Source organism: Catharus ustulatus, chromosome 5, assembly GCF_009819885.2.
Source record: "Catharus ustulatus isolate bCatUst1 chromosome 5, bCatUst1.pri.v2, whole genome shotgun sequence".
Taxonomy (NCBI): domain Eukaryota; kingdom Metazoa; phylum Chordata; class Aves; order Passeriformes; family Turdidae; genus Catharus; species Catharus ustulatus.
The window spans coordinates 23,217,778-23,235,156 of NC_046225.1; the positions used below are offsets into that span (position 1 = coordinate 23,217,778).

At 36.4% G+C, this 17,379-nt stretch overlaps 1 protein-coding gene across 1 annotated transcript in view; it reads right to left on the reverse strand.

Annotated features, from left to right (window-relative positions):
- TACR3 (tachykinin receptor 3) overlaps nucleotides 1–17,379 on the reverse strand; it is a 40,229-nt gene that overhangs the window by 3,119 nt on the left and 19,731 nt on the right. Inside the window, exon 4 of the mRNA XM_033060989.2 lies at nucleotides 1,880–2,076. Within this exon, the coding sequence (XP_032916880.1) occupies nucleotides 1,880–2,076 (197 nt within the window). The remainder of the gene's footprint in view (nucleotides 1–1,879; nucleotides 2,077–17,379) is intronic.

Consider the following 17,379-nt stretch of genomic DNA (forward strand, 5'->3'; position numbering starts at 1 on the left):
GAAATGACTTTTCCTTCCTCAGATTTTTAAGTTTGCCATGGAATTCTCACCTGATGACAGCTGAGCACGTAGGTTGCTATTCAGTATTCTCTGTTTACATGCAGTCCATATTTTGGAAAAATACTGAAACAACCTCTGCTGGAAATGGATTTAGTGATAGAAATTGTAAGACCAAAACGTCTTTAAACTGTATTACTTTTCTTGGTACCTTCCATCCTCTTTCTAATTCAGGGCATGTTTCTTCATCTTGAAATAATACTCTCTTTATCTAGATACATAATATCCTAATTAGCCTGGAAGAAGAGGCTGGGGATAGATGTCGTAACTCTGATACTAGATCCAGCAGAGGCATGAATTGATCTGACTCCCAGCAACAAGCTCTATTTTCCTGCTTAATGAAAAGGAAGCAGATATTCTGGTATCTTCATTTTAATATAGAACTTAATTATAAGAAAACTGTCACCGGAATTTCATTCTTGCATCAAATTCTGAGCAAGGTGACCTTTAGTATGTCTCAAAATATTAATTTTTCTTTGGCTGACACTTAATTTTGCAGTTTGCAAGTGTCAATACATAAGCCACATCAGAGATATTATTTTTTATGAATACTTTTGTAAGTGTGCCATAAAAAGTTTTTGAAGACAATGGGATTGGTTTAGAAGTTTTATGGTAGTAAATGAAAAATATGAGGCCTCATTCTTCCTTGCCTTTGATTTTGCAGACACCAGACACTTAGTGAAATCTGGTTTCTGTTGAAATTAATGGAAAATGTGCCATTTGAGTTATGGTTTTGTTCTGGCATGCTACAATTTTGCCTCATCTTCAAACAGTTGTAAATGATGAAAAGAGGCAGAAGGCTCTATGAATTTAGTAATTACCTTGTCTTTTTAAAAGATCATGAATGTTCATCGTCATAAGTTATCTTCATCAAGGAGGAAGACGCCAGTGTTTTTACACCAATAAAAAGTCGTTAGGATTTGTTAATTTCCTTTTTGATTAGACTCCTTTTGTCAGGTACTGCATGATCTTTAGTGGGGGTTTGGAAATACTTTGCACTTGGTATAAAGTTTACCTGTAATTAAACTTGATACTGGCTGCTAAGTCAAAAGAGATTTGAAATAGTTTTAAAGATCCCTTATTATTCAATATTGATTCGTACTGACTGAGTTTGTGAAATAATTAATTGTTCTTGGTGATCTTTATTCAGTAATGCTAGAAGAATTACTGGCGAATAGGATGGCCAGGATGAGTTTGTGCAGATCGTGGTCCTGTAAGTTGAAAGACATTCTGCAGTGCAATAGTTTCAGACTAGGAAGTATCTGTAAAATGTCACCAAACTCAACAAGTGCAGTGCCTTTGAAATTCAGAACATAATTTTATTGCTATCAAACAATACTGTAATTTAGTATTAAATAATGAGAATATAAACATTTGTATAATATTTATCAACCTGTTAATTTTCAAGCACAGTAGAAATCTAATGCTGAGATATACAAAACACAGTAAATCACATTTTGAATTACATTCTTCCAGCAAAACAAAATTGGGGCTATGATTAGTGGACATAAGCTTGCACTCTATATCACTAATTACCGTCTTCTTTATTTTAATATTTTGCAAACCAAAAAACATTAAACTGCTCTAGTTCTTTATATTTTGCAGGTGGACATGGAAAGAACTGGTTTCTGAAAACTGAGTTTTGTTCTAAAATTTTAAGTAGACTGGAATATTTACTGGAAGACCAACTTTGGGTTTTTTTGCATTTTGTTTTCTTTCCCACTACCTGAAAACTATTTAAGTGAAAATTTTGTCTTTTTTCCATTTAAGCAATTTATATTCCTATTGAAGTCATGCACCTCATTCCATAACCAGCTCTTACCTCTTATTAAGACAGCAGTAGATAATGGGGTTGTACATTGTAGAGCTCATGGCAAGCCAAAAACTGGCTAAATAGATTTGCTGAATGTATTTCCACCGATTTAATTGTTGATAGATCCCAGTAACTATGAAGTAAACGTGGTAGGGCAGCCAGCAGACGGCAAATGTCAGCACAACCACAATCATCATTTTTACCACCTGAAAGAAGTAATAATGATATTTAACCTTTTATATTTGGACTAGTATTTCAACACCAAATAATAATTTTCTTGTAATTAATTCTTAAAGTTAGTCAAAGGAAAGCTGAATATGCTTTTGTATAGTTTTCCTTATAATCCGACTCTCTTAATTATTTTTTCTGGACTGGAGATCCTCTTTTTCCTAAGAAAAATAGCATGAAAATATTCCCTGACTTTATTTGTATTGATTTTTGCAAGTAATGTATTTGTTTACTTATATTTGACAATCTAAAATATCGCTTCTTTTCTGTCCATCTAATCATGGCCTAAGGTTACAGAGTGTTTTATTCAGACACCTAATTTTGAACTTTTATCAACCTTTGTGCCTTTTTTTATTGTGGTCAGCAAGTATATTTCTTGTTCCCAGTTTTTAGATATGATTTGAATAACACAAGTTGTAGGAAATGAGCAACCGCAGCATCCTGTGTAATTTCAGAGCCTAACAATTCCCTTGGCTGGTGATCCTTATTTGTTGTTTTCTGCAGGCATCATAACATCTGTTAGCTACCATAGTATCCAGTAAACACAAATGAAGAACAGCTCTTCTTTGTGCGTGCTCCAAACACATGAAGATAGCTTGCAACTCATATGAAATTTTCACTCCCATCTTTCTCTTTTCAGCTGTGTCAAATCTTCAGCACATATGTCACATGTTAACACCAAAGATTTTCTTTCTGTAGCTAAATGAAACTATACATGATAGATCTATGCTGGGAAATCTCTTGTTCATTTGTACTTGTGAATACTGAGGAATAACAGCAATCTCTATGAACAGTTCCTTTATTTTCTCTATGCAGTGTGCCATTTCGTACTGTTTCTAGTTTTACCATAGGAAAAATCCAAAGAGCCGAAATTTGCCATACTTATGTGTCTTTGGTTAACATTTTTATAAAATTCCAGCTAACACAATTAAATCATTTTGCGTATAGATGTTATAGTGTCCTCCTTAACTTGCATTACACCTTCCTAAGGGAAACATAATACAATTTTTCATTTAATACTGGCACTAATTAACAACCTTTCCTGCTGGATAGGATTGTAATTTGCATGATTTTGCTAATAAGAATACTTATTATTGCTGCTATATATGCACTGATCATCACTTAAAGGTAAAAAAGAGGCATCCGGCCACATACGCAACATTAATAATAGTTGGTTCTACTGACGCACTTTTCATCACTTAACTATAAATCATCCTATGATCAGGAAGATCAGTACTATTATAAAGGAAGGCAACACACCAACTCTGTGTCTACATCTAGGCATATATAGATAGGAGTTTATGGGACTATGTCTGCGGTCTTTTGGGGGTAGGGAGGAAGAGGTTATGATTTTATGCGGACAGACATTTCTTGACTAAACTATGTATGTAAAGTGATGCATGAAAATATGTTGTCAAATCACAGTCTATCATTAAACGGTGTCACTGTTTCACTGCTGTTGACATAATTTCCACTGTTCTGCTGAGAATTTACACCTCTGCCTGGCACACATAGTATAGATAGAAGCCTGAATTCCATAGTTTTACCACAGTACTTAAGCTCCCTGTCATTGATTTACAGGTGCACTTTGCTTGTTGCTGTGTTTTTATAGGTCTGTCAGGAATAAGTGTTACCTCAGCAACTTTCAAGACTTCTGCATTTTCAGAACACTTGAGAGTCTAATTACTTACCTTGATATTTAATTGGCAAGTCTTGCAGTACCAGCTGTGCATGTGGAATTGTTCCTAGAGTTAGTCATGGTTGGAATATCATAGGCACTTAATGGAAGGATTTTTGTGTTCAAATTTTCAAAGTGTAAACAGGTAAATCTGTATTTACAGTGTACAATTTTATCTGAGCAGTGCTTGAGAATGAAAATAGTAGAGCTTCCTAGCAACTAATGTAGCTTGATCTGGTTGAATACTGTGTAATTCATGCCGCAGAGATGCTAGAAATCACAGAAAGAGTTCAGGTTGCCTGTTTGGCATGCTCAATTGTGTTATTTTTTTCCAAAATAGTCTGTCTCTTTTCTGACATCCAAATGCTCATTGTCCAGTTTTCTGTGTTATTTTGAAGGGCAAGGGAAACAGTGCTTCCACAATCTACTAAAAGGTCTGCTAAAGCTAATAAACCTTCACAAGCTGTAAAAAAAGTAGCTTTTATATTTCAGCTGCTGCGAAAATTAACCCTAAAGGAATGAAGTTTGTTTAAATGACTATTGAACACAATATTTCAGGTTTTCTTCAAGGGACCAGAAATCTCAAACTAACTTTTACCCTGCAAAAAAGAAATCCACAATTTTTCTTGTCACAATTTCAGGCAATTCAATTCTAATTTTGAATGTTTTAACTTATTTTTAAGTTTTGAATGAAAAATGCCAAATCACCCCCAGAGAATTGCATATTTTTCCTCTTTGTTTTAAACAAAAGGTTACTCTTTTGTTTAAAACAAAATACTCATCTTGTTAAAGAGTGATATTAGTATAAGGTTTTCTTATTGCTGTTTCTGTCTAGAAATCCATGATTAAATATGAAGTCATCATCATCCTTAAAGCAGAAATTTCCAAAGCAAATAGTTAAATGAGCTACAGATGATTTAAATGGACTTTAGTGATTGATTTAATTTGAGAAGTAACAAGTCACTTGAATGACAGACTGTGAAACACATTACATTCTTAATCATTGAGGCTTGCATGTCATTTTGAGTATTTATATAGTACAGTGCACTTATTGATACATTTCCTAGGAGAAGGTGAGATGTTGCAAGTCTGTGTGGTTAAAATTGTTGGAAACACAAGACAATTAAGGCTAAATTTGAAGTCAAACACAAGTTGTGAGCAGAATCAAAAAGCCCTAGTCTGTTCTCATTTTATTGTCTAAGAAGGACTATGTGTTGGCAGAAATGGAGGGGAAAAAAAAGAATCAGAAGAAATGGTAGGAGATTATTGCCAATGTCCTTTTGCCTTTCAGAGAGAGGCACACATTGTGTAAGGCCATACCTTGCAGTTTATAGCTGTGGTTCTTGTTCGTAACATTGGTATTTCCAGTATAAAGTTTCATTTCTTGATTATATCAATAAGTGTGAACAGAAGTGACCTCAAGGTCTATAAACCCAGGGTATCTTGAGTTTACTTGGAATAAATTCTGATGAACAAGTGCCCATAAACCAACAGAGAAAATAAATTAAACAGGCCCAGAATAAATTTACCACAAAAGCTTGATTTTCTTTTCCCGGTACACTGTGATGTTTCGCTAAAGAAACCCCAGTGACACTGTACAGGTCCAACTGCAGAGTATAAAATACAGCTTCAGAGTTTGGGTTGGTTTTTGACTACTTAAACCCGTGACTGAAAGAAAAAAAAAAAATCTTTTAATAGGTCTGTTCTGTTTCACTTTTTTGAGATGTTACCATTTTTCAGTAGCTTTTCTTTCCATTCTGAGTTGCATAGAATTCATTAATAAGGGCTTACTCTTGTGTATTAAGAAATATTTCTAAAGCAACAAAATGACTGAATTCAGTTGCTTAGCTTGAAGTCTAGCTCTGTTCCTGCCACCATTTCACCATGGAACTTTCCAAAATGTGAATTGCAGTGAAAATCTTTTATTCCGGTGGCACCATTCTGCCATGGTGTTCTGTTCAATCTCCCTCTGTGTGTATTGTGGGCAGCATGATTGGAGGAAAGTGGGTTTTTTCTGTTCTAAGCAATACTTTGTTTAAATGAGTTGTCCTGAGTCTCCCAGTTGTGCAACCTTCATGCAAGTCTTGAGACTAGATTTGTAAATGGAAAATCAAAGTATTTACTTTTTACATTGATTTTCATCAACCTCTTCTGCTGATATTGATGCACTGCTGCTTATGTCTAAGAAAAACTGTGTCTAAAAAGGAAAGTTAATTTATGTGTTTTGTAGTCTTGTCCAATCCTTTAAATCCTTTCTGTCTGGGTAAGGAGCATTCTTCATTAATGGATGTAATGAGAAAGAAAATGCATTTAGAAGAGCAAACCCCATGTAAGTTAATTGGAATTGGAGTTTGCAAATTTGTCTTTGCTTTGAAACTCAGAAAAACCAGCAAGTACATTTATTTTTGCATCCTGGTTTTATTTTGCATAAAGAATAGCTAGAAAAGTAGTCTGATTTAAGATGTAGCATTGAGAGCAGCTCTTGAAAGCCTGGGAATAACATATACTTTTCTGAGAGACTCAGTTGCTGCTGAAGGAATATAGCAATTCACATTGCAAGACATTGATTTGCCAGCAGTACCTAAGACTTGGATCATCATTTCCTTTTCAATCTTCTCTGCAGCTCCTTATTGCCTTTCTAAGTCATCTTTGATACTGCTGCTTCTACAAGTACGGGAATTTGGTTTTTTATTTCATTTGCACTTATGTCACACAGAACAATTTAATTACTTCCAGAACTTTTACTCCTGGAGTATGCAGATATAAAAGAGAAACAAATTATTTAGGAACCCATGGAGTGTAAGGATGTCTTTGTTTACCCTCTCCTGGATGCTATTTATTCATGAATACAGCTAAGCTCAGTTCAAAGATAATCCCTGGAATCATAACTTTTACCCTGTGCTCTTTTGGGAGAAGTAAAATGCCACACTAACATTTCACAAAGTGTTTCTCTCAGCATGTTAGCATGCAGCCAGTAAACCCACTTCCCAGTCCTGGGGATATACATGGCGCTTATACATGAAGTACCAGGTAGAAAGGACACCAGTATGCCTTTGTTTCTCCACTGTGCTTATTTGGAGTAAAGTATCTCTCTTCTGCAAGAAAGTTCCAAGGTAATTCTACTGGCAACAGTACAGAGACAGAATTGATTTCTAAGGTGCCAAGTGCTTTGACAAACTCAGGGATTTTCCATAGTCTTTCAACCCATAGGAAAGGACGAATTCTTAATAGCTGAAGAAGATGCACAATTTAGGAGGAGAAAGTATGAGAAAGCTTGGAAGTGTTTCAGCCAGGTAGAGTATTTGCCAATTCCAGTGCTCCAGATAATTTTAGTCTTCTCACCTGTGGTTTCCATCTCTTTTTCTCAGTTACTTGAAATAAAGAAACTGTTTTTCATTTCAGTTTGCATAATCCTTTGTTGCAAACAGAATTCATAATAATTTACTTTGTTAGTTAAGCTCTAAAGTTCAAAAATATATTCTCTTCTAGTGTGAAGTAGTTTTTAATTAGTTTGCTTTCTTCCAAATGCTAAAATGTGGGACTCCTTCAAACCAAAGCAATTCTGACGTTTTTTTATGAGTGGTCTTAACTACTGCCATTTTTACATGATGTTTCCCCAAAACTGCATAAAACACAGGTTTGACAGTGACTGAATTTCTCTCAACGTGTCAAGAAATATCTGTCCCATTGCAAAAAGGGGTAATTTACTCAGTTTTATTTTCCTTGAGAATACATGATTTTACAAGCATCTGATGGGGGGACAAGGAAGAAGAGTTTCCACAAGTTTTATGTTACTTTATCTAAGAAGAGATGTCTCAATTTCTCACATGAGATTGTTGAATATTAGGCAATGTACTAATGTCTGCTGCTCAAACCAAGAGGTTTTTTCTGTAAGCTGGACAACAAGTAAAGGTAGGTGGACTTGTATCATTATCTTGGTCTTAAGCATTGAGGAGCATAAGAAGTATATGTTCTTTAGAGAATGACTCTAGAGCGGCTAATGTGGGATTGGCGTTATTGGGCATGAGATCTAGTTCTGGAAGAAAAGTGAAAGAGCTGATCTAGTGCTTTTATACTTAAGATTCATACAACCACTTATTTTTCACTACTTTTTTTCCTTACCTGGAATGAATGATGGGGCATAATTCATTTCCATGCCTCAACCAAATATGAGATTTGTTGTGGGGGGAAATAAAATAATCATATCTTCTTTTTCTTTTTTGTGCTAATATGGGTAATTAATTCTGAAGTCCACTTTCTGACACAATTCTGAAAGTGTTTTGGAATCTTTAATCCTTGTTGTAGGCTCAATGTTTAATTTTCCATATAAGACTTCTGAAGGATTGGCACTAGTGAATGTTCTCTTTTGAAAACTAGATCTTATATACTGGACACTGCAATAAACAACTAATGCTATGATGAATTATGCCAGTGAATTATGCAAAAGTTGCATACCATCCTGCCTGTGTTTTACTTTATGTGGGCTCCTTATAATGAAAACTGTCCTCCTGACCCTAAAACGAGATGGGTACCTTTGGTTATCTTCAAAATAGGAGAACAGGCTCTTATTTCATATGGAAAGACTAATTTTTGAATTGGTTTTTTTTTTTCCAGCTTATTCAACTAGGAAAATTAAATAAGTGATTTATATAATTAGAATCCATTTGAATGTTTACCATATTTCTCCAGAATTTTGGCACAAGAACATAATGGGAAGAAATGCAGATTGTTTACTACGTAGTTTGAAAAACCTCTTTAATCTCTTTACTGTTGATAAAAAAAGAACTATGAATTATTCCTGGACTGTACTTGTTTAAATTGCATGGCAAAATTCTGTTAGGAAAAAAAGCACAGTTAAAGCTACTTTTTAATTGCCATCATAATTATGCATTTGCAGTGGTAGTAGCATCTCCCCTTTCAAAGTTTGAAGAAAAATGTTTATTACCACCTAAGAAAAAAAAAAACCAACAAAAAATTTTAATATTGTCCCCCAGTCTATTTTCTTTTAAGTTTCCTTCAAAGGAAACTGTTGATGTTAGTGATGTAGAGGTTTGTATTTTGCATGTCATGCACCTAGTTTATTCTTGTAATTGTTCAGATGACTGTACAAGGTTGTGAATTTATTAGGAGAAGTAGACATGTAACTCACGTACAAAATGTTTTGGAAGTACTTGGTCAGTAAAGAGTGGTACATGCTCTGGTCAATTATTGATGATAAGTATCAGGAGTGCCATTCTCCTGACAGCATCTACTTTTGTACAGACAAGCATTGCTTCAAGTATTAAAGTATCCACATGACTTGGCCATAGTGGTCAACACATTGGTCATTATTGCACTGGTTTGATACTCCTGTGATATCCTAATTCGTGGTATAAGGTATAAGCTGACCCATGCCAGGGTGGCTGAAACTGTTTCCTTGGAAACCTGGAGAAATGAAAAAAACCTACTTCTATCCACCGCAGAAAATGAGTAATGAAATAAAAGTGCTTTGAATAGGTTATTTACAATGTATGCAGTACAGAAATTCTGAATAATTAAATGCTTGAGTCAAAGGATTAGATTTGTGAAGGCATTAATGGACATAACGTAGACACCCCTCTGTGTAGGTGTGTAGATTTCTTCTTTAACTCAGAAAAAACTGTACTGTTATGTTTTGTTTTGACATGAAGAGCAGCCTGTAATGAATCCAAAAGTGTGTAAGTGTAATGCGGGAGCTGCAGTTCTGTTCTGCTGAATATACAGATCTTGGTCTGCAGTCTTCCAAAATGAGTGATCTGCATCAAATTTCCTGGGCTTTTCACCATACAGATGCTTGGCAGTATCCCAGAAAGCTCAACGGACTGAAAACTCAGCCGACTGAAAACTCATGCTAAAATTAGTTTGTTCATGACTCCCCTACAGGGACTCGATGAGGAAGGGGCTTCTTATCTCCTATTTGTTTCCGAGGTTTGTTTATATGCTGGTGAAAAAATTTGCATAGAACTTGAAGAATAGACTTTGTTCTGAATGTGGGATTTTAAGGTTATTGGTCTGGAGGGTCAGGTCCCAAACTTGAACTTGGGGAGAAACTGCACAGAGAAAATCAAATCTGTCTTAAAAAACCCAACTCCACAGTTTGAAACTTGTAGATCATAATCTCCATGCTGAAAATCTGAATGTTGAAAAAAGAGACACTTGGTTTTCATTTGTCTTTCTTGTAGATATCTTAGTTTTATTATTAACGAACACCTATAGTTGAATTCAGCAATGTGTTTGAAAACACACTGAGCTCGCTAATGTAAGAGTGAAGCATTGTTGAAATTTTTTGTCTGCTAACCTAGTGTTACTTCCATTCTTAAAAATATGAGGCATTACTACGCAGAAATTTTGCCCCAGGACTGTACCTGACTTTATATTTCACATAAATTTTCTGCCAATGGTGGTCAGAAATATAAAAATGACAAGGAGAAACATTACAGAACTCTAAGTGCACAATTACTGACCATGCGGAACTATATCCTAAGCTTGCCCCTGACCTGGAGAGGTTGCCAGCTGTTCTGTAAAAAAGTATTGACCAGAAAACTTCCATCAGTTTGTCAGTAAATAGTTAAATTGGCAAGGTTTATGCACAGTACAAAGCCATTTTTAGTATTTACTCTACTTCTCTGTGATTGCTGCTTGAAACATGGATGGTGGGTGTGGAAAGATGTTTGTTCACAGTTCATAGCTGAGTTTTAGGAACTTGAGGCATTGAATGGAAGCTGGTACTTCTGCTGAGTGTTCTGTAGCTCTTTAGAGATAGAGAGCAGAGAAGAGCAGCTTCCACTAAGTTTGTTGTATTTCACTGTATCAGTCATGTTCAGAAAATGGTCAGGAGGTATGACTTTATTTTTACTTCAATAGGAAATCTTGTTCAAAACTATGGGCAGATCATTGAAAAGAGAACAAATTGCTAGGGAAAAAAAAGTCCTGAAAAGGAGAACGGGTATACCTTTTTTTTTTTCTGAAGTTGTAAGACCATAAAATAGCTCTGTGAATAATATTTTGGGTTTAACATGCAATGACTGTAATTTCCCTGTACCTCATGCCTGAATCTTTCCCTAGGCATTTCTAGTTTCTAAGCATGTGAAGACTGAGACTATGAAATAAAAATCGTGATTTACAACATTAATAATTACTTTGCTCATTCCATAAATTTTCAGTAGGTTTTCAGTCCATATACTTTGTAATAGAAAGAATTTAACAAAACTTTTTAAAACTTAAAACCAAAGATTATTGGTTATTCTGCCTCATCCTACTGGAAAAAAGGTGCCTCTTTAGGGAGGGACTCATACATTGTAATGATTGTGTAGGAAACTTAATTATTGGTAATTAATTATTGGTAAAATAAGCTTTTAAAAATTCTTATTCTGCAAAATTTTAGCTGTAATAGCAATTACTTGCAAGTAGAGAATTTGACTGTTGTGTTAATAGAAATCTGGTGAGTGTGGAAGGGTATTTGTCTTTACAGTTATGGAACAACTGCTCAAAATGTTAGTGGAACACTAACATCTGCAGTCTGGTCCAATAACCTTCTTAATGCTAGTCCTGACTCACACATGCAGAGCCATGGAGTGGAGCAGCAGGCAGGGTAAGCATCTGTGCTCTGTAGGAAGCATACTAAGCCTCATGTCACATCTCCTTAGGTAACTAACTTAATCTACAGGGTTACAAACCCAGTTTTAGGCACGTGTAACAGTTTGTGAAGTCAGGCTCTAGCTTCAGCAGGATTGGTTTGCATCTACCATATTAACAAGGTTATTTCATACTTCCCATAGATAGTCAGAGTTAAGGATATCACAGTAAGAGGTGCCCTGAAGCAGAATGAGAGGAAACCTATCTTTAGTTATTAATTTTTGTAAGTAATTTTACCTTTTCCATTTCACTACTGAGCATGATTTGGGAAACACTGCACTGGAAAGGTAGTTGAGAGAAAAAAAAATTTATTAGAAAGTATTTAATACTAATCTCTCTCCAGTCTAGGATGTATTCTCTAAGTATCAGTCTTGAGAAATGCCTCCTTTAATGTATTTACTGAGGAGTTTTGTACAGCAAAATAAAGGCATGTCATAAATTTGACAAGATAATTTTGAACAGCTTTGCTGCTACAGGAGTAAGGCAGAGAAAGAACTAGGATGTGGATGCACTGTGGGAGCAGAAATGAAGTTCCAAAGTACTGGTCCATACTTTGTATAGTACCAGTAGTGATTGTGTCCCTAGGTGGGGTGGTAGCAGTGACAGATATCCCAGAGCAGATAGAAACTGCTGGACTGGTATTGTGCTAGTTTTGACAGGTTGTTTTACTCTGTACTTTCATAGGTAGGATCATACTCAGGAAAATTCTAGGATTTGCTCAATTAAGGACTAATAAAATTATCTGCTGGGAATTTGTTTGCCTGCTGTGAACAAATGAGGAGGAGACAGATGTTATTGACTCATTATAGCATGACCAGGTAATCCATTTAATGAAAGGAAAAAATGAGATATTAGGATGTTCCAGATGGGGCATTCTAAGTGGAGAACAGGGAGTGATCCCTGTGCAGGGCCATAGTGACACTACATTGCTGGCATTCCTTGTCTGGTTTTGGTGACTTGTTCCATAAAGATGTTGTATAAAAGATCAGAAGCACTTGTTTCATTTATGTAACAAATGTAAACAAAGACTGAGAGAAGAAATGGACATAAAAACATCTGTAGAGGTAACACCAGGGAGGGGATCTTAAGTAATTAATTAAACTAACTGAAAATAATGGCATAGACAGAGCTGTCTGTAAAGAAATTTAGCCTGGAAAACTCTAGGATTGGTGAGATGTTTTAGAAGATGGAGGTTTAAGATGGTATCAGAGGAGTTCTGTTAGTTGTCTGTGGTGGCAGGCCTTGAAGGCTGGTTCCTGTCCTGTTTTCATTTAACATTTCAATATTGAAAGACACAAAGTGACACTAACTGAATAAGTAGGGAAAGCACTGAACACAGTTCAACATCTTCCAGTGTCTGGCAAACAAGGGATGAGATTATTTTCTGAAGAGCCTTTAAAATAATTTGAGAATTCCCTCTTCCTGTTTGTTTGTTTGTTTGTTTTTTGTTTGTTTACATTAAGTAAGAAATGTGACATTGTCAAACACAACCACAGATGAAGTTGGTGTTTAAAACTTTCCAAAACTCACTGATATGAAAATCTTCAAAAAGATTTAATTTCTAGAGTATTTTCACAAAGTCTGAGATACATGACTACGTGATTATAGCCTTGGAGGAGACTGACTTAAAACTATGAGATCATAAAATCAGACTAATCACTTCAGAAACTTTTTGGTGACTTCTTTGTATTTCACATAGAGGAAACAGTGTTTGAGCATAACAAGCTGCCGCTTTGGTATTTTTGTTACACCTTCAGTTGGCTGAGGAATTAATCAGCAGACATTTCTATGTAAGGACTGCAATCTTTAAAAAGCATCTCTGTTTCTCTTAATTGTTGGCTGATAACAGAGCAGTGGAGTGGACAGAAGTGGTGATAACTGGTGTAAGTTGTTCTTCAACCTCACATTACTAAGTCTTTTTTCTTTTAGAATGTGCTGAGCAATGACTGCTAAATTTGTGAATGTGGCTGCACTGAAGTACACCTGTGGTTTTCAATCACAACAGAGCTTTGGCTGGCAAGGTGCTCACAATGCATTAGCATTTTGGATAAATAATAATTTAACTGTAACTGTATGAAATTTCAGCTAATCAAGCAATACAGCCACCCACACATTATAATATATGCCATAGTGCTATGACTGTTAGATCAGTGAGATCACCTCTTCTTAAAATAGTGTTCATTTCTCCAGCTTAATCTTCTATGTTAGTTCTCCTCTAATATTTATACATTCTGTTTTGCATTTTGTTTTCATTGTCAATCTCTGCTAAGTCGAAGAGTAGACCCATTTACAGAAGATGACTGTGGACGGACCAAAACATTATACAGGCCCCTATTTTTGGCAGGAGATACACAATATTCATAGCAAACTGAGCTTCTGCACCTCATTACCCCGCAACGGGATGGGTAGGTTGTTTCACATATCACTCCCTTACACTGAATGTAAGATCAGCTAAAGGGAAGAGGTACCTTCCCAGGGAAAATTGCCTACGGCCCTTTATGTATGCTTGCTCCATTCTGGAGTGGAACCTGGTCAGTGTGTGAGCAAAGTGCTCTGACACCATCATGGCAGTAATTTCTGTCTGTGGTGCACAAGCACAAACTAATCTTCAAGGTGGAAACACTCATGCCCCATGAATAAATAAATGATGGGAAAGGCACAATGGCAGCGTAAGTTCTCTTCAGCAGACTGCTGTTGCATGGCAGGTTTGGGTGTAGTCCTGATGCTTTCACCCTATGTACAGCATGTTTTAGGATTTGACTCTCTTTGCACACCTAAATGTGTCTAGTGAATATTTTGACATATGTGCAGCCTTGACACCTGAAAAAAGGCCCAAAAATTCTGTGTTTCTTACTGTCTGACTTTTAAAAACTAGTAACAGGTGATTCAGTGTAGATAAGGGCATCAGCTGTGAAGATTTGGCTTTCCCTTGAAGTCTGTAGTACAAGTTTGTGTAGAGTAGTTGATTGCAGGAGGTGTTTTTAATTGAATTTAGGATAATTGAGTTACATTTACTTTCTGCTGTATTAAACTTTTATTCCCTTATGTCATTTTGAAAATGGCATATAATATATAAGTTAGTGGAGATTGCAGTGCTAGTTCTCGTGGTGGGATAAGCCAGAAGAAGATGGATTGCATAAATAACTGGGAAGATTTTAAACTTACCATGTGTTTATGCAGTCCCATGAGGAAGCAATTACTTTCCAATCTTGAAGAAGTCTGAACAAATATGTAGGATAAAAGTGAAGTTTCAAGATGGTGTAGGAAGTCACATGCAAGACAAACTCTTGGACCTAGAGTGTCAAAACATTTTGTTTCACGTGGCTGGATGCAAACTTTCACAAAAGGTTTTATGAATGGAACAGTATCTAATCCTACTCTGTCAGTTTAGACGTAGTGGTTGCTTGTTAATTAGAAGGATCTTTGATTTCAGAGTTAATTTTTGGTTATCATCTGATCTGTGAATTCATAGTGTAATATTCTCATCATCTATTTATGTTGTATAAGCTTTATATTATGAGTACAGTTTTGTTTTTTTCAAATCTATGTCAGCCCATAATTAATTCAGTATTTCAAGAGTTTTGATGCCATACTGCAATGTTTTAGGCTTTGACTCGCTTGCTTTTTTTTCCCCTTTTCCTTTTCTCTTTTGTTTTTTCTCCCTGCCTCTGCTCCGCAATAAACTACTCCATAGAGAAACAATTAATCTTCTTTTTCTTTGGTCTGACCTGGTTGACTACCTTTTAATGCCAACGAAAGTATAATTATTTCTAACTAGTATTTTTCTTTGTAAAGTGCGGTATAAAATATATATTAATATGTTTTCATGTCATTTATTCATATGTGGTAAATAAATAAAAAAGGAAAATCTGCATTTTAGTTGCACTGAAAGCCAGTGAGAAGTCAGGAGGCTTTTATAGCTGCACTGCTATGTAACAGTTCCTTCTGAATCAGACAGTTCCCATCTATCCTACTGTTCTGTCTCAGAGGCAGTAGGAGGTGCTTTTTATGGAAATCCCGTGAACCTGGCCATTTTCTGTCTTCTATTTTCCTAATATTCCCCCAGCACCCAAGATTGTGTTAAAGAGGAGTTCATCTCTGATTCATCCTTTCAGTATCTAATTGGACATTAGGGAGAATTTTTGGACATCAGGAGACATTTCTTCGCTGAAAGGGTTGTCAGCCATTGGAAAAGGTGTCCAGGGAAGCGGTGGAGTCGCTATATCTGAAAGTGTTCAAGAAATGAATGGACATGGCACTTAATGTTATGGCCTGGTTGACAGTGGAGACCAGTCAGAGGTTGGAGGTCTTTTCCAATCTCAAAACTCTGTTTTTTATGAATTTATTGTTTGTTAATTTGCCTAAAACCTTTCTGAATCCTCTAAGATCATAAGCATCTGGCAGTAGAACATCTCAGATGCCCTCTACTGACTTTTAAATGACCCTTTCTTAAAGTGCTCTCTTTTCTACCAGCCTTATGCTGCTCTCCTATTCTTGTATTTCAGGATTTGGTGACCAATAGTTCTTCAGTCACTTTATCCACCACCTGTGTGTTTCTCTAAACCTTGAAATCTTGTCCCTTGGCCTACTTGTCTCCAAACTAAAATGTTCAGGCCATTTTAATCTCTTCATAAGTCCTTTGATCATTTTTAGCAGCCCTTCCTTGGACTTTCTCTAAATCTAAGAAAAGGAGGAGAAAGAAAAAGAGGGCAAACCAGAGAAATAGTGTGAAGTGTTCATACAGGAGTTCTTATGGAGGCTGAGATTCACTAGCACCCATATGGGGCTTTTTTCTTGTTTTATACTCAAATTTGAGAAAAAAAATTATATTGAAACAATGTAGCTATTAATCAATCTTCATTGCTAAAAGAAGTTGAAATGACACCTTAAGCTGTGTTAGGAGAAGCAGAAAATAAAGTCAGAAGCATAAGTGTGGAGGAACTGAAGTTACTGAAGAAGATGCCCAGTAACATATTATCACAAAGTTAACATTCATAAGTAAAAGGAACAGTAAAGGAAATATAAAAGTTAAGGAGTACAGTAATTTCACGATTACAAACTGCACCTGATTATAAGACGCATGTCCAGGTGTCGGCAACGTTTATTTCTTTGTCCATACATAAGGCGCACCAGATTATAAGCCGCACTTTTGTTCGCAGCGAGGATCCACGTGCAACTTCCACAAAGTCGCTAGTTAGTAACAGAATCGCATGATTGCTGGGTTTACTGGCTTGGCTCCACTCGGGGCCAGGAGGCCCCGGCCCCACTCGGAGTGGCCGCCAGGGAGCGGCCCTGGCCCCGCTCACCACTGCCGCTGGGGAGCAGGGGAGTGCTGCGGCTGCCGGGCCGCCTGGGGAGTGGGGTACCGCAGCGGCTGCTGGGCCACCCTGGGAGTGGGGAAGCACGGTGGGTGCCAGGCCACCTGGAAAACAGGGGAGTGCTACCGCTGCTGGGGCCGACGGGCTCTGGCTTGGCTCAGGGCTGCTGCGAGCTTGCACTTCTGGGTTGGCAAATTTCTGAACATTGTCCTTATATTGACTGCTCTGGATTCAGACCAAAACTTTAGTCAAAATGGTTCAGCTTATAATCATGAAATTACTGTACATTTTCTGTTCCTCTGTATTCTTCCCATTGTGGACAGGCAATATCATCTTCTGTTGAGATAAATATTCTTTTTTTCAGAAAGCACTTGCATCAGAACTGTATCTCTTGATAAAAACAATACTAGCTGATTTTACTTGCCGTACATGATTATTCCCTCTTATGGGTTAAATAAAGCTGCAAGAGCAATTGGAACTTGTTAGGTGGCAAAAACAGGGTGTGGAGACAACATCTGAGAGCAGGTATTTGCAGTGAATACAAAGAACATTTTGACCTAGTAAATCTTCTAGTAACATTATGAGACACTTGTATAAACTTGAGACTATAATTCCATATTGTGAAAATGGGA